This window comes from Meles meles, chromosome X (genome assembly GCF_922984935.1).
Source record: "Meles meles chromosome X, mMelMel3.1 paternal haplotype, whole genome shotgun sequence".
NCBI classification, from domain to species: Eukaryota; Metazoa; Chordata; class Mammalia; order Carnivora; family Mustelidae; genus Meles; species Meles meles.
In genome coordinates, this window is record NC_060087.1 from 43114577 (window position 1) to 43139301 (window position 24725).

At 47.2% G+C, this 24725-nt stretch overlaps 1 protein-coding gene across 4 annotated transcripts; it reads right to left on the reverse strand.

Moving 5' to 3' along the window:
- Positions 1–503: 503 nt before the first annotated feature.
- Positions 504–24707, reverse strand: TIMM17B (translocase of inner mitochondrial membrane 17B). 4 transcript variants are annotated; one of them, XM_045994987.1, is made up of 8 exons: positions 24591–24707; positions 23630–23729; positions 22554–22617; positions 21609–21737; positions 21410–21520; positions 17082–17275; positions 663–724; positions 504–528 (listed from the first exon to the last, which is right to left on the reverse strand). In XM_045994987.1, exons 1-8 carry the CDS (start codon positions 24614–24616, stop codon positions 519–521), a joined length of 696 nt encoding a protein of 231 aa, XP_045850943.1. In that variant the 5' UTR covers positions 24617–24707; the 3' UTR covers positions 504–518. The 4 variants fall into 4 exon arrangements, with proteins under 4 accessions (XP_045850943.1, XP_045850944.1, XP_045850942.1 ...); XM_045994988.1 differs by lacking the exons at positions 504–528; positions 663–724; positions 24591–24707 and adding an exon at positions 24385–24584 and having other exon boundaries at positions 16139–17275; XM_045994986.1 differs by lacking the exons at positions 504–528; positions 663–724 and having other exon boundaries at positions 16140–17275.
- Between the last annotated feature and the right edge of the window lie 18 nt (positions 24708–24725).

Below are 24725 nucleotides of genomic sequence, written 5' to 3' on the forward strand. Positions count from 1 at the left end.
CACCTCCCTGCCCATGCTTGGCTTGGGAGTAAGTTCATAGAGCCTCGAATATAGACATTTCAATGAGGTCCTCTGCATTGGATGTTTTGTTTGTTTTCCTAGGAATGAGGATACCCCAGACTTTGGTTATCTGATCAGATACATAGTGTTACTTGGTAAAAATGTTTTCTAGATTTCTAGCACCTATTTCTGTGGTCTGTCCAATTGTATATGTGAAACGTATAAGTGTTATATTTAGTTACATAGTTGAGCGTTCCTTGACAACAAAAGGAAAAAGTCTATAGGAAGAGAAAGAGCATAGCCCTGACATTTATTCCCAAACTGGCCCTGGGGTCTGAGGAGTCCGTTTCTTCAGACCAGCATCCTTTGGACAAACAAGCCTTGGATCACCATTAGAAAATCTGATGCGGAAGCAGTCTCAGATGTTGCACACATGTGTTCATAGCAGCGCTATTCACAACAGGTAAACACGGAAGGAAGCCAAGTGTCCATCCGTGGATGAGTGGATAAACGAAATATCATATATACCTACAATGGAATATTATTCAGCCTTTAAGGAAGGAAATTCTGATACATGTGACCACATGGATGAACACTGAGGACATTATGCTAAGTGAGATAAGCCAATCCCCAAAAGAGGAATACCGAAGGAGTCTACTTACCCGACGTACTTAGAAGAGTCAAAATCATAGAGACAGAAAGTAGAATGGTTGGTTACCAGGGACTGTGGGGGAGGGGAGAAGAGGGAGTTAATGTTTAATGAGTACAGGGTTTCAGGTTTTTTTTTTTAAGATTTTATTTATTTGAGAGAGAGCATGCTCCAGTGTGAGTTGGGGGGCTACACAGGGAGAGGGAAGGAAAGAGGAAGAAGCAGACTCCCCACTGAGCAGGGAGCCCTGCACACCAGCTTGATCCTAAGACCCTGTGATCACGACCTGAGCCAAAGGCAGAGGCTTAACCGACTGAGCCACCCAGGCGCCCCTGGAGTTTCAGTTTTATAAGATGAAAAGAGCTAGGGTGCCTGGGTGGCTCAATGGGTTAAGCCTCTGCCTTCGGCTCAGGTCATAATCTCAGGGTCCTGGGATTGAGCCCCACATCTGGTTTTCCGCTCAGCGGGGAGCCTGCCTCCCCCCCCCCCCTGCCTGCCTCTCTGCCCACTTGTGATCTCTCTCTCTCTCTGTTAAAATCTTTTAAAAAAAAACAGATGAAAAGAGCTATGGAGATGGATGGTGGTGATAGTTGCACAATATTAATGAACGTATTTAACACTACTGAAATGTACACTTAAAATGGTAAAGATAGTACATTTTATGTTATGTGTATTTCACTGCAATAAAACAAACAAAACATACATGAATTTCTTCTTCAGTCTTGTCTTTGTGTCCCTGAGAATTGCTTTGTTTAATTTCATCCGCTCAGCCAGGAGGGTTTTTATTCCTGGCCCACGACCCTGACAATTGGCCTTTAGCGGGAATCTGGAGATACCAGTTACACAACACCCCCTCCCTTATGGAGCACTGCGATTCTCATGGGATCTTCCCAGTCTAAAATTGTGCCTTTCAGGCCAAGCACCTGTGTCCTTCATGTTTTTTCAGCAGAATGTCAACACAAATGTTTATCTAACCGCAACTGGCATAATTTCACCGGAGAAATGTCAAAATTGCAGTAACTACTTTGGGAAACTTCTGCCATGAACAAGATTGTTCATTTGAGGGCCACCTTAGAACAAAAAGGGCATCTGGGGGCATCTGGGTGGTGGCTCAATGGGTTAAGCATCTGGGTCTCGATCTCAGGGTTGGCAGTTCAAAGCCCTCATGGGGCTCCACACTGGGCATGACACCCACTTATAAAAGGAAATTTATACAATTTTTAAAAAGAGCAAAAATGGCAGAAATCCATGCAAAGAGATGGCTTGTTTCCTTTACCTAAGAGAGAGATCATCTTGTTTAACAAAGGAGATACCCTTCTCTTCATTTCTGTATTTGGGGATTAAGGAGTGTCAAAGTTTAAGATTTTATTTATTTATTTAAGAGAGAGCGCGCGCACGATCTCACGCGGGGGTGGGGGGGAGCAAAGGAGGAGGGAGAGAGAGGGAGAAAGAATCTCAAGCAGACTCCTTACCAAGCACAGAGCCTGGGGGAAGAGGAGGCAGGTTCCATCCCATGACCCTGAAATCACCACCCCAGCTGAAACCGAGTTGGATACTTAACTGACTGACCCACCCAACTTTTTAAAAAAAAGATTGATTTATTTATTTGAGAGAGAGAGCGAGCACACATGCAGTCAAGCTGGGGGAAGGGCAGAGGAAGAGGAGGAGAAGCAGTCTCCCCTCTGAGCGTGGAGCCCTCCTTGGGATTGATCCCACAACCCTGAGACTATGGCCCAAGTGGAAATCAAGAGTCAGCTACCTGGGGGGAGGAGTCAAGATGGCGGAGAAGTAGCAGCCTGAGACTACATCAGGTAGCAGGAGATCAGCTCGATAGCTTATCTAAACATTGCAAACACCTACAAATCCAACGGGAGAGCGAAGAGAAGAAGAACAGCAACTCTAGAAACAGAAAATCAACCACTTTCTGAAAGGTAGGACTGGCGGAGAAGTGAATCTAAAACGACGGGAAGATAGACCGCGGGGGGAGGGGCCGGCTCCCGGCAAGCGGCGGAGGAACGGAGCACAAAATCAGGACTTTTAAAAGTCTGTTCCACTGAGGGATATTGCTCCAGGGGCTAAACCGGGGTGAAGCCCACGCGGGGTCAGCGTGGCCCCAGGCCCCGCAGGGTCACAGAAGGATCGGGGGTGTCAGAGTGTCGGAGAGCTCGCAGGTATTAGAACGGAGAAGCCGGCTGCAGAGACAGAGCCGAGGACTGAACTCTCAGCTCGGGGTTACCTTGAACTGGTCGCGGGCTGGGTGAGCTCGGAGCGCGGCTAGAGGCTGGGGATACGGGAGTGATTGGGTGCTGTCCTCTGGGGGCGCACTGAGGAGTGGGGCCCCAGGCTCTCGGCTCCTCTGGGCTGGAGACTGGGAGGCCGCCATTTTCATTCCCGTCCTCCAGAACTCTACAGAAAGCGTTCAGGGAACAGAAGCTCCCAAAAGCGAACCCGAGCCGATTACTTAGTCCGGCCGCCGGTAAGGGCAGTGCAATCCCGCCTCGGGCAAAGACACTTGAGAGTCACTACAACAGGCCCCTCCCCCAGAAGATCAACAAAATATCCAGCCAGGACGAAGTTCATCTATCAAGGAGAAAGCAGATTCAATTCCTAAGACAGCAGAGCAATTCCAGAGGAGGAGAAAGCAAAGCACGGAACTCATGGCTTTCTCCCCATGATTCTTTAGTCTTGCGGCTACTTCAATTTTTTTTTTCTTTTTTCAATTTTTTTTTCTTTTTTCTTTTTTCTTCTTCTGCTAAATTTTTTTTAAACTTTTACCCTTTTCTTTTTTAACATTTTTTGACTAGTTCATCTAAATATATATATTTTTTCTTTCTTTTTTTTATTTTTTATTTGTTTTATTTTTTAAATTTTTTTCTTTCTTTTTTTCTTTTTTCTTTTTTTTTCAGAAGCTGTTTTTATCCCCTTTCTCCCCCCCACAATTTGGGGTCTCTTCTGATTTGGTTGCAGCGCATTTTTCCGGGGTCTTTGCCACCCTTTTAGTAGTTTATTTGCTCCTTCATATTCTCTTATCTGGACAAAATGACAAGGCGGAAAAAATCACCACAAACAAAAGAACAAGAGACAGTACCGAAGGCTAGGGACCTAATCAACACAGACATGGGTAATATGTCAGATCAAGAGTTCAGAATGACGATTCTGAACATTCTAGCCGGGCTCGAAAAAGGCATGGAAGATATTAGAGAAACCTTCTCTGGAGATATTAAAGCCCTTTCTGGAGAAATTAAAGAACTAAAATCTAACCAAGTTGAAATCAAAAAAGCTATTAATGAGGTGCAATAAAAAATGGAGGCTCTCACTGCTAGGATAAATGAGGCAGAAGAAAGAATTAGTGATATAGAAGACCAAATGACAGAGAATAAGGAAGCCGAGCAAAAGAGGGACAAACAGCTACTGGACCATGAGAGGAGAATTCGAGAGATAAGTGACACCATAAGACGAAACAACATTAGAATAATTGGGATTCCAGAAGAAGAAGAAACAGAGAGGGGAGCAGAAGGTCTATTGGAGAGAATCATTGGAGAGAATTTCCCTAATATGGCAAAGGGAACAAGCATCAAAATCCAGGAGATGCAGAGAACCCCCCTCAAAGTCAACAAGAATAGGTCCACACCCCGTCACCTAATAGTAAAATTTACAAGTCTTAGTGACAAAGAGAAAATCCTGAAAGCAGCCCGAGAAAAGAAGTCTGTAACATACAATGGTAAAAATATTAGATTGGCGGCAGACTTATCCACAGAGACCTGGCAGGCCAGAAAGAGCTGGCATGATATATTCAGAGCACTCAACGAGAAAAACATGCAGCCAAGAATACTCTGTCCAGCTAGGCTATCATTGAAAATAGAAGGAGAGATAAAAAGCTTCCAGGACAAACAAAAACTGAAAGAATTTGCAAACACCAAACCAGCTCTACAGGAAATATTGAAAGGGGTCCTCTAAGCAAAGAGAGAGCCTAAAAGTAGTAGATCAGAAAGGTACAGAGACAATATACAGTAACAGTCACCTTACAGGCTAATAATGGCACTAAATTCATATCTCTCAATAGTTACCCTGAATGTTAATGGGCTAAATGCCCCAATCAAAAGACACAGGGTATCAGAATGGATAAAAAAACAAAACCCATCAGTATGTTGCCTACAAGAAACTCATTTTAGACGCGAAGACACCTCCAGATTTAAAGTGAGCGGGTGGAAAACAATTTACCATGCTAATGGGCATCAGAAGAAAGCTGGGGTGGCAATCCTTATATCAGATCAATTAGATTTTAAGCCAAAGACTATAATAAGAGATGAGGAAGGACACTATATCCTACTCAAAGGGTCTGTCCAACAAGAAGATCTAACCATTTTAAATATCTATGCCCCTAACGTGGGAGCAGCCAACTATATCAACCAATTAATAACAAAATCAAAGAAACACATCAATAATAATACAATAATAGTAGGGGACTTGAACACTCCCCTCACTGAAATGGACAGATCATCCAAGCAAAAGATCAACAAGGAAATAAAGGCCTTAAATGACACACTGGACCAGATGGACATCACAGATATATTCAGAACATTTCATCCCAAAGCAACAGAATACACATTCTTCTCTAGTGCACATGGAACCTTCTCCAGAATAGATCACATCCTGGGTCACAAATCAGGTCTCAACCAGTATCAAAAGATTAGGATTATTCCCTGCATATTTTCAGACCACAATGCTCTGAAGCTAGAACTCAATCACAAGAGGAAAGCTGGAAAGAACCCAAATACATGGAGACTAAACAGCATCCTTCTAAAGAATGAATGGGTTAACCAGGAAATTAAAGAAGAATTGAAAAAATTCATGGAAACAAATGATAATGAAAACACAACAGTTCAAAATCTGTGGGACACAGCAAAGGCAGTCCTGAGAGGAAAATATATAGCAGGACAAGCCTTTCTCAAGAAACAAGAAAGGTCTCAAGTACACAACCTAACCCTACACGTAAAGGAGCTGGAGAAAGAACAAGAAAGAAACCCTAAACCCAGCAGGAGAAGAGAAATCATAAAGATCAGAGCAGAAATCAATGAAATAGAAACCAAAAAAACAATAGAAAAAATCAATGAAACTAGGAGCTGGTTCTTTGAAAGAATCAATAAGATTGATAAACCCCTGGCCAGACTCATCAAAAAGAAAAGAGAAAGGACCCAAATCAATAAAATCATGAATGAAAGAGGAGAGATCACAACTAACACCAAAGAAATACAGACAATTATAAGAACATACTATGAGCAACTCTACGCCAACAAATTGGACAATCTGGAAGAAATGGATGCATTCCTAGAGACATATAAACTACCACAACTGAACCAGGAAGAAATAGAAAACCTGAACAGGCCCATAACCAGTAAGGAGATTGAAACAGTCATCAAAAATCTCCAAACAAACAAAAGCCCAGGGCCAGACGGCTTCCCAGGGGAATTCTACCAAACATTTAAAGAAGAACTAATTCCTATTCTCTTGAAACTGTTCCAAAAAATAGAAACGGAAGGAAAACTTCCAAACTCATTTTATGAGGCCAGCATCACCTTGATCCCAAAACCAGACAAGGATCCCACCAAAAAAGAGAACTACAGACCAATATCCTTGATGAACACAGATGCAAAAATTCTCGCCAAAATACTAGCCAATAGGATTCAACAGTACATTAAAAGGATTATTCACCACGATCAAGTGGGATTTATTCCAGGGCTGCAGGGTTGGTTCAATATCCGCAAATCAATCAATGTGATAGAACACATTAATAAAAGAAAGAACAAGAACCATATGATACTCTCAATAGATGCTGAAAAAGCATTTGACAAAGTACAGCATCCCTTCCTGATCAAAACTCTTCAAAGTGTGGGGATCGAGGGCACATACCTCAATATTATCAAAGCCATCTATGAAAAACCCACCGCAAATATCATTCTCAATGGAGAAAAACTGAAAGCTTTTCCGTTAAGGTCAGGAACACGGCAGGGATGTCCATTATCACCACTGCTATTCAACATAGTACTAGAAGTCCTAGCCTCAGCAATCAGACAACAAAAAGAAATTAAAGGCATCCAAATTGGTAAAGAAGAAGTCAAACTATCACTCTTCGCAGATGATATGATACTATATGTGGAAAACCCAAAAGACTCCACTCCAAAACTGCTAGAACTTGTACAGGAATTCAGTAAAGTGTCAGGATATAAAATCAATGCACAGAAATCAGTTGCATTTCTGTACACCAACAACAAGACTGAAGAAAGAGAAATTAAGGAGTTAATCCCATTTACAATTGTACCCAAAACTATAAGATACCTAGGAATAAACCTAACCAAAGAGACTAAGAATCTATACACAGAAAATTATAAAGTACTCATGAAAGAAATTGAGGAAGACACAAAAAAATGGAAAAATGTTCCATGCTCCTGGATTGGAAGAATAAATATTGTGAAAATGTCTATGCTACCTAAAGCAATCTACACATTTAATGCAATCCCTATCAAAATACCATCCATTTTTTTCAAAGAAATGGAACAAATAATCCTAAAATTTATATGGAACCAGAAAAGACCTCGAATAGCCAAAGGAATATTGAAGAACAAAGCCAAAGTTGGTGGCATCACAATTCCGGACTTCAAGCTCTATTACAAAGCTGTCATCATCAAGACAGCATGGTACTGGCACAAAAACAGACACATAGATCAGTGGAACAGAATAGAGAGCCCAGAAATCGACCCTCAACTCTATGGTCAACTAATCTTCGACAAAGCAGGAAAGAATGTCCAATGGAAAAAAGACAGCCTCTTCAATAAATGGTGCTGGGAAAATTGGACAGCCACATGCAGAAAAATGAAATTGGACCACTTCCTTACACCACACACGAAAATAGACTCCAAATGGATGAAGGACCTCAATGTGAGAAAGGAATCCATCAAAATCCTTGAGGAGAATGCAGGCAGCAACCTCTTCGACCTCAGCCGTAGCAACATCTTCCTAGGAACAACGGCAAAGGCAAGGGAAGCAAGGGCAAAAATGAACTATTGGGATTTCATCAAGATCAAAAGCTTTTGCACAGCAAAGGAAACAGTTAACAAAACCAAAAGACAACTGACAGAATGGGAGAAGACATTTGCAAACGACATATCAGATAAAGGGCTAGTATCCAAAATCTATAAGGAACTTAGCAAACTCAACACCCAAAGAACAAACAATCCAATCAAGAAATGGGCAGAGGACATGAACAGACATTTCTGCAAAGAAGACATCCAGATGGCCAACAGACACATGAAAAAGTGCTCCACGTCACTGGGCATCAGCGAAATACAAATCAAAACCACAATGAGATATCACCTCACACCAGTCAGAATGGCTAAAATTAACAAGTCAGGAAATGACAGATGCTGGCGAGGATGTGGAGAAAGGGGAACCCTCCTCCACTGTTGGTGGGAATGCAAGCTGGTGCAACCACTCTGGAAAACAGCATGGAGGTTCCTCAAAATGTTGAAAATAGAACTACCCTATGACCCAGCAATTGCACTACTGGGTATTTACCCTAAAGATACAAACATAGTGATCCGAAGGGGCACGTGTACCCGAATGTTTATAGCAGCAATGTCTACAATAGCCAGACTATGGAAAGAACCTAGATGTCCATCAACAGATGAATGGATCAAGAAGAGGTGGTATATATACACAATGGAATACTATGCAGCCATCAAAAGAAATGAAATCTTGCCATTTGCGACGACGTGGATGGAACTAGAGCGTATCATGCTTAGTGAAATAAGTCAATCGGAGAAAGACAACTATCATATGATCTCCCTGATATGAGGACATGGAGAAGCAACATGGGGGGGTAGGGGGATAGGAGAAGAGTAAATGAAACAAGATGGGATTGGGAGGGAGACAAACCATAAATGACTCTTAATCTCACAAAACAAACTGGGGGTTGCTGGGGGGAGGTGGGATTGGGAGAGGGGGAGCGGGCTATGGACATTGGGGAGGGGAGGTGGACCATAAGAGACTATGGACTCTGAAAAACAACCTGAGGGTTTTGAAGGGTCAGGGGTGGGAGGTTGGGGCAACCTGAGGGTTTTGAAGGGTCAGGGGTGGGAGGTTGGGGGAACAGGTGGTGGGTAATGGGGAGGGCACGTTTTGCATGGAGCACTGGGTGTTGTGCAAAAAGAATGAATACTGTTACACTGAAAAAATAAATAAAATGGAAAAAAAAAAAAAGAGTCAGCTACCTGACTGAGCCACGCAGGTGCTCCAAGGAGTGCTGAATTTTTTTTTTAAGATTTTATTTATTTATTTGGGCACCTCGGTGGCTCAGTCGTTAAGCGTCTGCCTTTGGCTGAGGTCATGATCACAGGGTCCTGGGATTGAACCCCGCATCAGGCTCCCTGCTTGGCAGGGAGACTGCTTCTCCCTCTCCCACTCCCCCTGCCTGTGTTTCCTCTATCCCTGTGTCTCTCCGTCAAATGAATAAATAAAATCTTTTTTAAAAAAGATTTTATTTATTTATTTGAGAGAGAGAGATAATGACAGATAGCGAGAGAGACACAGGTAGGGAAGAGAGAGAGAAGCAGGCTCCCCGCTGAGCAAGGAGCCCGATGCGGGACTCGATTCCAGGACCCTGGGATCATGCCCTGAGCCGAAGGCAGACACTAAACCGACTGAGCCACCCAGGATCCCCAGAGTGGTGACTTTTTAATACTACGCCTTGATAAAATTGTCAAAGGCCTAATTTATTGTTTAAATCAGCTGTAATAACTCCCTTTTTTATTTTTTAAAGATGTATTTATTTATTTGAGAGAGAGAGAGAATGTGCACATGGGGGGGCAGAGGGAGAGGGAGAAATAAAAGGAATCCTCAAGCAGACTCCCCACTGTGCATGGAGCCTGATGCAGGGCTACATCCCTGGACCCCAAGGCCATGACCCCAAGGGCAACCAAGAACCTTCCACCTAATCAACTGAGGCACCCAGATGCCCCATCTCTTTTCTTATTTTTTTAAAGACTTTATTTATTTATTTGACAGAGAGAGGAGAGAGAGAGAGCACACAAGTAGGCCGAGAGGTAGGCAGAAGGAGAGAGAAAAACAGGCTCCCTGCTGAGCAGAAAGCCCGATGAGGGACTTGATCCCACTCAGAACTCTGGGATCATGACCTGACCCAAAGACAGACGCTTAACTGACTGACCCACCCAGGTGCCATCTTTTATTTTTTTATTATTTTATTGGCTCTTTTGAAAGAGGGGTGAGGGGTAGAGGGAGAGAATCCCCTCGATCCCAGGACCCATAGGATCATGACCTGAAGCAAAATCAAGAATCAGATTCTTTAAGCAACTGAGCCACCCAGGCTCAGTTGAGTATTTTTTAAAAAGATTTTATTTATTCATTTGACAGAGAGAGAGGAATACAAGCAGGGGGGAATGGGAGAGGGAAAAGCAGGCTTCCTGCTGAGCAGGGAGCCCGATTCTGGACTCAATCCCAGGACCCTGGGATTATGACCTGAGCCAAAGGCAGATGGTTAATGACGGAGCCACCCAGGAGCCTCTCCTTTGAGTGTGTTTATGTCAGATTGTATTTTCACGCAGCCAAAATTCCTCCCCTCTCCTTGTAAAGGGAATAGAACTAGCTTTTTATGATGATAATTTCTCTCTCTTTTTTTAAAAAAGATTTTATATATCTATTTATTTGAGACAAAGAGAGCACATAAGAAGGGTGAGTGGCAGGCAGAGAGAGAGGGAGAATCAGACTCCCTGCCAAGCAGAAAGCCCGACATGGGGCTCCATCCCAGGACCTTGGGATCATGGCCTGAGCCAAAGGTAGACACCCAACTGACTGAGCCACCCAGACGCCCCTTACAGTGATAATTTCATGTTCATCTGAAGGCACCTCAGAAATCCTTATTAAAATGGACAACAAATGAAGGCAATTCTATATCGTTTGCCATACTTCAGATAGCCATAAGAAGAATGGAAGGTAGCAAAACAGACTCGTGGTATTAGCCACAATAGCAGAGCTAAATTGGCCTTGATACTGAACCAACATTGATGAGGTAACTTAAAGGCTCTTGCTGAGGTGGTCCCCTTGAATGTCATACCTCCAATGACACAATCATGGCAAAGACTGTAAAGGTAGGACATGGATAGGAACCCAAGTCTTGAGGCCCCTTTGAACACCTCCAAATGGGTTATGAGCATGTTCTGGCTGTGGTTTATTTTCTAGGCCAACTGAGATTTTCATTGGCAGAGAGCCTTTGCTGTAAGGGGAGGGGAAATTGCTTCCTTTTGTATTTGACTTGGGGAATCTCAACTTGTCTCTCCAGTAACAGGGGCGCACATTGCACTCATTTAAATAACTGTCATCTCAAAACTGTAAAGTCTTAACTTACTCACAAACCCTAGTCATTAGCATCCATAAACTTCAGAAAAAGTAGAGACTTAATGGGGTTCTATTTTTTTTAATTTTTTAAATTTTATTTTAAAGATTTTATTTATTTGACAGAGATCACAAGTAGGCAGAGAGAGAGGAAGGGAAGCAGACTCCCGCTGAGCAGAGAGCCCAGTGTGGGACTCGATCCCAGGACCCTGGGATCATGACCTGAGCCGAAGGCAGAGGCTTTAACCCACTGAGCCACCCAGGTACCTCCTTAGTGGAATTCTAAACGTAAAAGCAACAGAAAACAAACTGATGGTTGCCAGAGGGGAAGGGATGGGGGGAGTAGGCACAAATGGGTGAAGGCTAGTGGGATGTACAGGTTTCCAGTTATGGAATGAACCAGTCATGGGGAGGAAAGGCACAGCATAGGGAACATAGTCGATGGTATTGTAATGGTGTTGTATGGTGACACAGGGTAGCTATACTTGTGGTCAGCAGAGCATTGCATATAGAGATGATGAATCACTTTGAATTATTATGTGTTCCTGAAACTAATGTGACAGCGTATGTCAACTAAACTGGAATTACAAAAAAATTCAGGGCGCCTGGGTGGCTCAATTGGTTAAGCATATGCCTTCAGCTCAGGTCATGATCTCAGTGTGCTGGGATCGAGTCCCACATCAAATCGTGCTCCCTGCTCAGCAGGGAGCCTGCTTCTCTCTCTCTCCTTCCCCCTGCTCGTGATACCTCTCAATCTCTCTCTCTCAAATAAATAAAATCTTAAAAAAAAAATCAACACACTTCTGGGGCGCCTGGATGGCTTGTTCAGTTAAGGATCTGCCTCCCACTCAGGTCATGATCTTAAGATCCTGGGATGGAGCCCAGGATCTGGCTGTGTGCTCAGCAGGGAGTCTGCCTGTCCCTCTCCCTTTGCTCCTCCCCCCACTTGTGCTCTCTCTCCCTCTCAAACAAACAACCAAATAAATAAATAAATTCTTTTTAAAAAAGTTGAAACACTTCTGAGAAACCCTCAAACTTTCAGAGACTAAAGTTGTCAAGGCCATTAGCCTTGATAACAGCAAGATATAAACCCTCTGGGGACCACCTCTGGTTAGTTGCTTCTGAGTTAATAACAGACCACCCCATATGTTTTGTAATTTCACTTTCAATACAAGATTCTACCCTATCACAGGTCAATGCGACTTCATACTGCCAGAGACTCCTATGATGCCACCAGATGTCTCCCTAAGAGGATTGAGCTGCATTTATGAAGTATCCACCTATGGGTGCCCGACTGGCTCAGTAGGAGGAGCGAGCAACTCAGTCTCCTGAATTCGAGCTCCATGTTGGGTATAGTGATTACTTAAAAAATAAACAAATTTCAAAATATCCACCCAAAGCCTGTATGATCAAAGGGAAAATTGTCCTTGAACTTCTTGAAAAAGACATTAATAGGCATCAAACAGGATTCTTAGGAATTTTCTGGAAGCCGATGACTGCAGAGGTGCAGAGCTTCTCCCCAAGATGACAAGACTAATTTTCTGATTCTACAGCACCCTTTTTTTTCTTTTTATCCCACTATGCATTTTTTAAAAGATTTTTATTTATTTATTTGAGACAGAGTGAGAGCGAGAGAGATCACAGAGGGAGAGGGAGAAGCAGACTTGCCACCGGGCAGGGAGTCTGATGGTCTCAATCCCAGGTCACAGAGATCACGACCCAAGTGGAAGGCAGACGCTTAACCGATTGAGCTACCCAGGCACCCCTATTCCACTATGAATCCTGACTATTACTATATCTTAACACCCTCTAGTAACCAACTAAAATATCTTTCAAAATATCTCCTTTTAAAATTTAAATTAGATTCAATCCGCATATAGTGTATTATTAGTTTCAGAGGTAGAATTTAGTGAGTCATCAGTTCATACCACACCCCATGCTCATTCCATCAAGTGCCCTCCTTAATGCCCATCCTCCAATTATCCCAGCCCCCCAGCCCCCTCCCCAGATCTCCCTTACTTTCACCCTATTACTTTTGACCTCCTATGATCTCCCTCTGTCACTTAAGGAAAAATAAAACTCTCTTGGGTGTTTTCTCAGACCATGGCTACTATTCTGAATTTGATTTCTCTCTCTCTCTCTTTCAAGCACACACACTCATCCACCTGACAAAAATTTCATAGCTTTTCTTTCAAATACCTCCAAAGGTAGCTTTCTTTTTTATAGGTCCCTTCTGGTACTAACATTGCCCTCAAAAAAATTAATCCCAAACCTTGATCTTGTAAAAACTGGACACTGGCCTCACAGAATGCTTCTGCTGAGCTCAGTCCGACCATAGCAGCCAAAGCCCCAGAACCATGAGAAATGGGGGTTGGGGCATTTTTGTTCTTAGAAACACTGTAGCCGGTTTCACTGTTACTGCTCAACTCTGCTCAAGACATCTTCCTCCGGGCTCCTGGGTGGCTCAGTGGTTTAAGCCTCTGCCTTCGGCTCGGGTCATGATCTCAGGGTCCTGGGATCGAGCCCCGCATCAGGCTCTCTGCTCAGTGGGGAGCCTGTTTCTCCCTCTCTCTCTGCCTGCCTTTCTGCCTACTTGTGACCTCTCTCTCTGTCAAATAAATAAATAAAATATTTTAAAAAAAGACATCTTCCTCTTCAGAGGGATACAAATAGCCTTTTCCCTGCTGTAATAAATGATATATGTACTCTCAATGCAGAGAATCCGCTTACACCAGCCCACTGCAGCACTGCCTTATCCTGTGTATTCAGAATAATTGCTCTAGACACTGAGCTGTTTAAAACTACCGCCCTCCTGTGGACCGTGTTTCCCTGAATCTCTCCAGAGATCAACAATGAGACAAGCATACACTCCTTGGAACTGCCACAGAAACAGCGGGCTCAGGATGCCCAGGTACCTCAGTTGGTTAAGCGTCTGCCTTCCCCTCAGGTCATGATCCCAGGGCCCTGGGATGGAGTCCTACATTGGGCTCCTTGCTCTGCGGGGAGTCTGCTTCTCCCTCTGCCTGCAGCTCCCCCTGCTTGTGCTTGCCCTCCCTCTCTCTCTCTCTGTCAAATAAATAAAATCTTAAAAAAAATTAAATAGCTGTTTTCTTCCTCATGGCAGCTGCTGTTTTCCATGGTAGGGAAAATAGTTGTGGAAAAACTGGTCCCAAACTCATCTCTGACCTTAGCAGATGTCACACATGACACAACTTCTATTTTAGAAGCGCAACTAACCAACTTAAATGTAAGTTCATTAGCCAGAGCTGTCACAAGCCATTTCATAACCTCGGATTTCTTTTCAGCTAGTGAAGGGGAAGGGAAATGGGGAGGTGATGCTCAGGGAACACTCTTTGTGGCACTTACAGAAATACTACAGGTGAAACAGAAACAGCGGGCTCAGCACTTTCTCATGAGACTGAAAGAAAAAGCCGCCTGGCTCTCTAGAGACCAGTTAGACTTTGGGACATGGTTCCATGGTCTGAGTGTGGCCCGGTCATCTAGGCCCCGGTCTCCGAGGCTTATTATGAAGACTAATTATTATGAAGACTTTTTTTTTCCCCATTTTATGAAGACTTATTTTTTAAAAAGATTTTACTTATTTATTTGTCAGAGAGAGAGAGTACAGGCAGGCAGAGTGGCAGGCAGAGGCAGAGGGAGAAGCAGGCTCCCTGCGGAGCATAGAGCCCGATGTGGGACTCGATCCCAGGACGCTGGGATCATGACCTGAGCTGAAGGCAGCCACTTAACCGACTGAGCCACCCAGGCGCCCCTTATGAAGATATTATGAGACTAATCATCATCTTGTTTTTGGTAACTACCTGTGTATGTACCCTGCTCAGAACCTTAAACAGCCATGGTGCGGCCCTTGTCACGTCAGGGGATTCGACACAAACACATCTAACACAAACCCAAATCTTGTAAGGTCTTTCCTTCACTGAGATGCCCAAGGATTCTCCACGGTGTGTATTCCCCCTCGTTGTAATGAGCTAATACACCCAACTTTGTTGAATCACTAGTGTGTTCCTGGTAGTCTTTGGCTGAAGTCCGAGGACATTATTTGCTTAAAAAATCCAAGAGAACTGGGGCGCCTGGGTGGCTCAGTTGGTTGAACATCCAACTCTTGGTTTCTGCTCAGGTTGTGATCTCAGGATCATGAGATTGAACCCTAAGTTGGGCTTGGAGCTCAGCGGGGAGTCTGCTTGAGATTCTCTCTCCCCCACTCGGTCCTTCCGACTCGTGCTCTGTCTCTAAAATTAATAAATACATCTTTTTAATTTATCTTTATTTTTATTTTTAATTTTTAAAATGATTTTATTTATTTATTTGACAGAGTTCACAAGTAGGCAGAGAGGCAGGCAGAGAGAGGGGGGAAACAGGCTCCCGCTGAGCAGAGAGCCCGATGTGGGGCTCGATCCCAGGACCCCCAGACCATGACCCGAGCCGAAGGCAGAGACCTAACCCACTGAGCCACCCAAGTGCCCCTAAATAAATCTTTTTTTAAAAATCCAAGAAAATCATCTGAAACACTTTTAGATCTAATAAGAAAGGTGAGGAATGTGGCCAGAAACAAGATTGAATGTGAAACTGAATGTCCTTCCTTTACAGATACTTAAAATTTTTTTTAATGTAATAGAAAAGGACATTGTTCATCATGGTGAGAAAATACAACTTCCTGTGAATACCTTGAGCAAGAAAAGTATGAGCTCTACTGATTTACAGAAGAAAAGAAAAAGGGGCTCAAATGAATGGAAAGAGACGTTGTGTTCAGGCATGAAGAATCAACACTGGAGAAATGGGTCCCCAAATTAATTTATATATTCAATTTAATGCAAGTAGGATTCTTTTTTCATCTCCTAAATTATGAAATATCTTCAAATGGACAACAATCTGCAGAAGATAGTAATATAATGGACACCTGTAAACTCTCAACATTTTGTCATTTGCCCCCAATTTTTTTTCCTTTAAGAAAAAATATTTCAGGACACCAGGGTGGCTCGGTCAGTTAGGTGACTGCCTTTGGCTTAGGTCATGATCCTGGGGTCCTGGGATCGAGCCCCACGTTGGGCTCCCTGCTCGGAGGGGAGCCTGCTTCTTCCTCTCCCTCTGTCCCTGCCCACCAACTGTGTGTGCAAGCTCTCTCTCTCTCATAAATAAATAAAATCTTAAAAAAAAGAAACGAAGTATTTCAGCTTCAGCTGAAACCTACTAGGTTAGCTCCCTCCACTCTGTTCTTTGTTGTTTTTTTTTTTTTTTTACTTATTTTTAAATTTATTTGAGAGAGAGAGCAGAACACATGAGAGAGCACTAGCAGGGGGAGGGGCAGAGGAAAAGGGGGATACGGACTCCCCGCTGAGCAGGGAGCCCGACACAGGGACTCAATCTCAGGACCCCAGGATCATAACAAGAGCTGAAGGCAGATGGTCAACTCAGCCACCTGGGCACCCCTCTAGTCCATTCTATCCCGCCTCCGCCCTCTGACGTGAACGCAACGCTGAGTTTCTTATTGATTTTTCCCTTGCGCCTTTTTATTCTTTCATTAGCTCATCAGGGACCCATGAACTGCATATATTGTTCTCATGTGTTTACTGCAAATATTGTATTCTACACAGCAGTCTTTGGCTTTCCTTCTTCTGTGTCATACTGCAGGCTCAAGAATGACCCATGTTGATCCACGCGGCTCTAGCTCATATTTAACTCTTCCGTGAGATGTACATACAGAAAAGCACGTGCTCTGATGAACATTCTGAAACTGAACAGGCAGGACCTTCTCAGAAGATGCCTGGGTGAAGGCCCACAGTTGCCGCCAGCTGGCTGTCCGTCAAGTCATTCCTTGAGTCCTTCGTTATTATCTAAACAACGGGGGCTCAGAAATTGTTCTGCTGGCCTGTGAAAAGCTTCAAAGGGCACCTGTGGTGCTGATCGATGATGTGTCGGACATTATGGTGCAACACACGTCTCCAACTCTAAGCACTATACATAAGGGTACAAACGCCCGCTTTGCCACTTTCAGGCAGCATAACCATACCTCTTGGTGCCTTCCATTTCCCCTTATGTATAAGGAGGGTAACAAAAGGAAGGTTCCTCTGTCCCCCCAGAAGGGATCATTGGCACATCGTTCCTCTTCTGTGCTTGCGGGCATTCTGAGGACACTGCAGATTCCCAGATGACTCCCATTGGTCAGCTGCAGGGGTTGGCCCCAAATGAGCTCTTTGACGCCACCTGAGACAACAGCACAGCATTGTTGTCCAAAAGTGTATCCCCAGGGGATGCTGCCCTCCTCCCACCCACTTTGATAACCTGCGGTGCTGGGGCTGGCAGAGCTGCCCTGCCCAGCCAGGCCCTGTTCTCCAGCTGCCACTAAGAAAACAAAGGAAGCAAGAACACTCAGACAGGGGTGTCCGGGTGGCTCAGTCCGTTAAGCGGCTGCCTTCAGCTCAGGTCATGATCCAAGGGTCCTGGGATAGAGTCCTGCATTAGGATCCTTGCTCAGCAGGCAGTCTGCTTCTTCCTCTCCCTTTTTGCCCTTCCCCTGCTTGTGCTCCCTCACTCTCTCTCCCCCAAATAAATAAAATCTTACATAAAAAAGAAACAACACCCAGGCCAGCAAGCCCCAGATGCTGGGTAAGAGGGTATGTGTGTCCCCCTCTCATGTCTTTCTCTCACTTCTTTGTTTTGTTCTGACTCTCTCTGCTCCTTTCTCTCCCTTGCCCCCACTGGCTGGCTCACTCTCCCAATCTTTTTTTTTTTTAAGATTTTATTTATTTATTTGACAGACAGAGATCACAAGCAGGCAGAGAGGCAGACAGAGAGAGAGGAGGAAGCAGGCTCCCTGCCAAGCAGAGAGCCCGATGCGGGGCTCGAACCCAGGATCCTGGGATCATGACCTGAGCTGAAGGCAGAGGCTTTAACCCACTGAGCCACGCAGGTGCCCCATCTCCCAATCTTTTGTGTCTATCTCCCTTCTCACATTTTCTCTTTTCCTGTCCTTTCACTTGTCCTACCATTTTTTCTCTTTGATATTGCTTTCTCTGCATCTGACTCTCCTTTGATATCTCTTTAAACTCTGGCTTCCCTTTGTCTTGGTCCCTCTTGTGGGCTCTGTCCCAATTCTTTCTATTCTGTCTCAATCTCCCCAGCATCTCAGGGTCTCTGCCTGAGGCAGTGACTCCCCACCCCGCTGTCAGGGTTGCACCCCGTTGTACTTCCCAGATTCTTCCCATCTCACTAACCTTCCTTGCCCCCCAGATACTTCCTCTAGCCACCTGCCCCATGACATTAACAGATAACAAAGCCAGGGGCCACGGGGAGTGTGCAAGCCACCAGCCAGGGGGACTGAAGTAGAGAAATGGGGAAGGAGGGCTGAGAGACAGATCAAGACAGATGGAGGCCAACTTGTCGCTCAGGGGATGGGGGAAGCCAGGAAGAAGAGTGGAAGGAAGAACCCCAGGGAGAGGCACGAAATCCTTGTGGGAAGCAGATGGGATGAAATCAGAAATGAGAGTGAGAGAGCGAGCCAGAGGGATAAAGGAGACACGGTCAGGCTCCTCTCTGCTTCTCTGAGGCCCCTCAGCCTCAGGGAAGGGCGGCCTGCTAGCCCTCTGTCCATGGGGCCCTTCAGGCCAGCTCGCACCTACTATGCTGGCTGGCCTTCTTCCCTGCGTTTACCTCCATCTGACGCTGAGGGTCTTCCCACGTCCCCACCCACATTTTTCTTTCCTTTTTAAAAAGATTTATCTATCTATCTGGGAGAGCAGGAGAAAGCAAGCAAACACTAGTGGTGGGGGGAAGGGCAGAGGGAGAGGGAGAAGCCCAGTCCATGCTGAGCAGAGAGCCCCACTGGAGGCTCAATCCCAGGACCCTGAGATCATGACCTGAGCCCCCCGCCCCCACATGCTCCCGACCACCTGCATTTCTCTCGCACAGCTTATTTCTCTTTTCATAGATCCCTTGTATGTCTCTGCCTCCAGGTCTTCTCGGGTACGTCTCTCAGCTTATTTCTCTGTTTGTCTCACTCCTGCCTTCTCCCAGTCTCCATAGTGCCTCCCGATGGAAACTGCCTGGGGTCAACCCCACGTTTCCTTCTCTGGCAAAGAGAAGACCCAACCTGTCTGCTCCTCCGCTGCCCCGGTCCCAGCTCTGGGGAACTGGGTGACTCCGGACACCCCAGGTCCAACTAGGAGACTAGGGACTCCGCGGACACTTCGCATCCTCCCCCCCGAAGCCACGAGCCTATGTTGCTGAGCTGGTACCCCGGTATTCACACACACACACACACACACACACACACACACACACACACACACACCGGCCCCGGCGCCAGCAACCTGAGGAGGAGCCAGAGCAGAAGGGCCTGAAGGATGCCATAAACCGTGCTAAGGCCCCCTCGCATCCCACAGCCTCCTGGGGACCGGAGACAGTGAACGGTCCCAGAGGCAGAGGGGTCGTGTGTTTGGGTGCACCTACAGGGGCGGAACCTTAAGGAGCAGAGGCATGGGGCCTGAGCCGGGCAGAGGTTCGGGCGAGAGGCTGGGGAAGACCGGGTAGGGGCAGCTGGAAGGGACCTATAGGAGCCCCACCCATTTGGAAGGGACCTGGCAGATGCAGTAGGCACATAACACACACGCAGAGGAGCCAGAGCTGAGACAGAAGAGGTAGGAGCTTGCAGGATCCTTAGAGGACAGGGAAGAAAGACAGGAGGGGGCCAGGGCCTGCGGATTCGGGACTGTGGGGACCACAGTCAAGTGGCATAGCCGATGGGAAAGGCTGGGAGGAGCTGGCAGGGCAGTGTTTGATAGGAGCAGTATGGGGTCTGAAATATGGGCGGGGGGACCCCAGAGAAGGGGGCCTGGTGGTGAAGAAGGGATCTTACAGCGGCCCAGAAGGCATGACCGCCTGGAAGGCCCTGGGCCCGAAACTGACACCCCTAGAGCTCCGAGCTCGAGGCCAGGTGGGGGTCCTGCAAGGGCTGTGCACACAGTGCCAGAAGCCCCCCACCCCCGATCATGCTTTCCTGGAGTCTTGTCTGGTGGCTGCTGGCGGGCCGGCACCAAGGCACACAAGCTGGCCCTGTGGTACTTCGACTCCTATGGAGGCATCCAGGCTGTTGGGAGGTCAGGGCCTCTGTACTTTTACCCCCAGGAAGCAATTTTGTCAAGGACATTTCCACCTCTTTGTAATGGCTTGCACTAAAAGAAACCATTCTTAGGTTCCCCGTGATGCACCCCAGTGGTGACAGTGTTGGCCCCACATGTGTAGGGGTTTGCGTGGAAGAGACAGTGTTTGGGGCCAATGTCCCTCCAGAAAAATCTCTTTCCCCTAATGCCCCCACCCCAATATGAAAACTCCTTTCTGGTTATTTTATGATTGCTCTTAAGAAAATTGCAACGCTGAGCATCATCAAGGAATAGCTCGGGGGTACAGAAGGGGAGACTGACAGATGGCACCTTCCTCAAGAAAGCTGGATCTTTCTGACCCCTACTTCCACCCCAGGTCCATGGTGAGGCCACAGAGAGGGAGATCACACTCACAAATGGGGTGACTGGGATTCAGAAAGCCAGACTTCACTGCAGTCATATTTCCCAGCCTTGGTGGTGGGGGCATGGGAGGGAGGGGTCGGGGTGCAAGGTCCAAACTACACCCTTCCCCACCCCAGTAATTCTTCTGTTCACTCACTTCTTTCCCAAGCAGTTCCTGTCTGCCTATGATTCATCACTTGGTCTCCACACCCCCTTATTCATGTGCCTGTTCACTTCTCCATTCATTCCTCCTCCTGCTCATTCATCCCACAAACACTCTCTGCGGACTACAATACCTAGGGCTTCTGCGTCCCCGAAGAGGGCCCTGCCCCTTGTCATAACAAGGGGCTCCCAGGCGCAGCTCAAGGAGTACAAACACAGGCATTTCAAAACGGGCTTTAAATACTCATCAGGGCGCCAGGAAAAGGGGGCTGGGGTGAGAACTTGTTACATGTGAATTTGGGGTTGGGGTGCCCTGATAGAGAAGGGGACGCATCCTTCAGGGCAGCTGGGGTGCCCCACCCCCCACCCTGGGACAAGGGAGCACAGTAGAGGCCCTCTCTGGAGGGTCCCAGGGCCAACTGGGAGCCAGCCCTCCCTTCGAGGTAGATCATCGGGGAGGGAATGGAGGAGGAGCTCCCATGGTGGTGGTGACAGGTGGTCACTTCCTCAGTGGTACTGCTGATAGCCGGGATAGCCTGGGGCTGGGGTACCCTCCTTAGGGGGCAGCTGGCTGGGGTCCTCCAGGAACGGGGGTGCTGCAGAGAAAAGAATCAGGTAAGGGTGAGAGGTGATGCATTTCGCACCTCTCCCTGACCAGCGTCTGCTGGGTACTCACCGTTGCGAAACTGCTGGGCCGTGTAGCGAGTAAGGAGGATACCAACACCCTCTATGAGGGCCAAGAGGATGCCCCCCATCATGGCCGAGCCCACCATGGCCAGTGGGCCACCTGGGAGAGGGAAGAGACAGGGAGACAGAGGTGAGGGCAGGCAGAACAAGGTGGAAGGGGCCGGGGGGCCGGGGGCCAGGGCACTCACTGCGGGCCGCCAGCACAGCCCCGGTCAGTGCTCCGCTGGTGATGGAGTTCCAGGGGTCTTCTTTGCCCCGCAGGCGCACCAGGCCACAGTCGATGGTGGAGAAAAGCCCCCCCCACACCGCGAAGCTACCTGTAGGGAGACAGAGGCGGAATCAGAATGCCCCAAAATCCACAGCGCTGGGTCTGGGGGCTTCCAAGGCCTGAAGGTTCTGGCAATGGATGGGGAGAAAAACCCAGACACAAAGGCGGAGAGTAAACTCCTAGGGGATACTCCCTGTGTGCCCCTTTGTCAAGCGATCTCTGATCGCCACCAGCATTCCCCTCACCTTTGTAGGGGTCTGACAAGTGTTTACAAGCCGATTTCTCTTCTGTGTGGCTTTTCACAGAGCAACGCGGATCTTCCTAAGCATCACACCAAACTGGACTTCGGATCTTGGTTTAAGGGAGCGCAAAAGAGGCTATGAACGCTGGTTAATGCTGTGATAGTTAAAGTGTTTATTGAGGCCTTGCTGTGTGCCAAGACCTGTTCTAGGTACTGATATGTTAATTTGACTTCTGAAGTCTTAAATTCATTAACATGGTTAAAGGGCTTAACTAAGCAACCAGCACTTAGTAAGTCCTCTGTAAATGACATACACGTACATGACCTATCTTACAAAACAATTTAGGTGGTGACTGTTGTCACCATCCCCATGTTACCGATGAGGTTCGGAGAGACGAAGCCACGAACCCAAAGTCATGCCATCAGGGAAGATCGGGGTCTGGATTTAAACTCTGGAATCCATAATCCTGCCCCTCTGTATTCAATTATGGGGAAACATCACTGTCCTGAAGTCGCAGGCAGAACTGGGGCTGGAAATGTGGGCCCCAATCTGCAGTCTAGAACCACAGGAACGACCACTACCAACTCTGCATCCCATCTCCTAGGTCTCTCCAAGCCTCTTACCTCCAATCTGGGGGGCTCGGATCCTCACAGCGTTGACACTACCTCTCATTCGGTGCCGAATTCCCTGGGAAAAGTGAGGAGGCGGGGAGTCAGAACAGGAATGAGGCCCCTGGCACGCAGGGTTTGTAGCTTTTAAGAGAGGGAACGTGATGGGTCAGGGGTATCAGGAGTAGAGACGTGGAGCAGGGACTAGGAACTCAGAGGCTGGTGAGCACCCTAACATGGGCGTTCTCAGCTTTGGGTTGAGAAGTTCTCATTCATTCAATGATTCCTAGCACCTAAGTGCCAGGCACCATGCTGTAATAGAGGAATAATGAATGAGACAGACCTAGCCCCTGCCCTCTCTGAGCTCACAGTACAGTGGGAGAGACAGATGCCCGGCAGAGGTACAGACAAACAAGATAGCTTCACACAGCAATACAGACCCTGGAGGAAATGGGATCAAGAGACATGATAATGGCTGAGAGATCAGGAAAGGACTCTAAAGGAGGGGGTATTTGTGCTGAGACCTTGAGGATAAGAACAGAAAATGTGGGCAAAGATCCAGAAAAGAGTTCCAGGAGTTGAGGGGAGGGACAGGAGTAGATAGATAAATTTCAGAGACCTTAGCAAATGGATGGCATTTAAAGCCATGACGTTTGATAAGATCTTGGAAGAGGGTGGGCAGAGAGAGAGAGAGAAAAGAACATTGGTTAGGTTACATTAAAAGCATTTTCTTAACTTTAAGGCTGTCCTTCTGCCAGTTAAACTCCTGGCACTTCCCTGTATCCAGGTAATCTGGCTCTGGGGAAAATCTCTCTGGCCTTGCACATACATTTAGGATTTGATGAGGATCGTTTTGACAGCACAGTATTTCCACAGAGAAAACCCAGTTGGGTGCTGGGGACAAGGGACACAGGGCCATGTTTGCCACTTCTCCCCAAACCACATATCCTGGAGCCAGGCCTGGCACATAGTAAGCTAGCAGGAACCAGAATGAGTAAGTCACGGCAGCTCCAAGCGGTTTTCCGCGCAATATCCCGTGTGGGGTGGGCAGGGCAGGTCCACCGCCCCACCCAGGGAAGGCCACGACTCACGACAGGGGCATTGCGGAACCCCTTGATGGCCTGGAAGACTCCACCGCCGATGACACCCATAGTGAAGGCTCCACCGCAATCGTCTACAATTCGCCATGGACTGCAGGCCGGAAGAGGAGGGTGGGGTTAAGTGAGCCCCTCTTCCCCCCGCCATATTGCATGGACTCTTTCCCACTGGGAGAAGCCAAGTCACTCGAACGAGAAGCAGCACTTCAGATATTATTTTCCCCCTCATTTCGGCAAATAGTGCTCAAGGGGAAAGCATTAGCCCTGTCCGCCCCTCCCCTCGTGGCCAACCGAGGAATCAGCCAACTGCTTCCCTACTACCGAACAGTAAACGAACTGATACAGGCGGAGTTGGCACGTTTGGATCAGCGATACGAAAATGTTCATTTGCTAATACCGTTATTAAAGCAGGACGGGGTCGCACCCCCGTCTCAAACAATGAACACGTCCGACCAAACCCCGCCCTCTTCCCTCTTTTTTAACCCGCCCCAACTGGGAAAAACCAAAAGCACACGGTGCAGGGGAGGGAAGACCCAGCTCGTCCACCATAGGCTCACCCAGGCCCCGCCCCCATTCGCGGAAACGACCACAGTAAAGCCATGCATGGTAACTCCGGGGATTTCCGCTCGACAACCGTCACCACCCCCGGGCTGGAATGGATTCGACCAGCATGGCTCTTTCCGTTAAGAGGGACTGGGGAGACCAACAGAGTCAGGGGAAACCTAGGAGTGGTTGGTCCTGCACCGCACCTTCTCCAGGCACACAGCGGCGGCCCTTCTTAACGGCGCCCGAGTGGGAAGAACGAAGCGGAGGGAAGCGGAAGGAGACCACAAATGTCTAAGAATGTCCCGAGTCTGGGACGTGGCGCGGTGTGGCCGGCGCCTCTCCCGCCCGCCTCCCACAGCTGGCCGTGGCGCCGCAGCAACAGTCCCGGGGCCTGTGCCCACCGTCGTACCAAGGCTCCCGCGCGTACTCCTCCATGGCGCCGGCGTCTGGCCGCGCAGTCCTGACTAAACCCCGGCGGGCCACGCCCCCACGGCAAACGCGCACAGGCGCCCGAGCGCTCCACCTATTCCAGCCCAGCGATTGG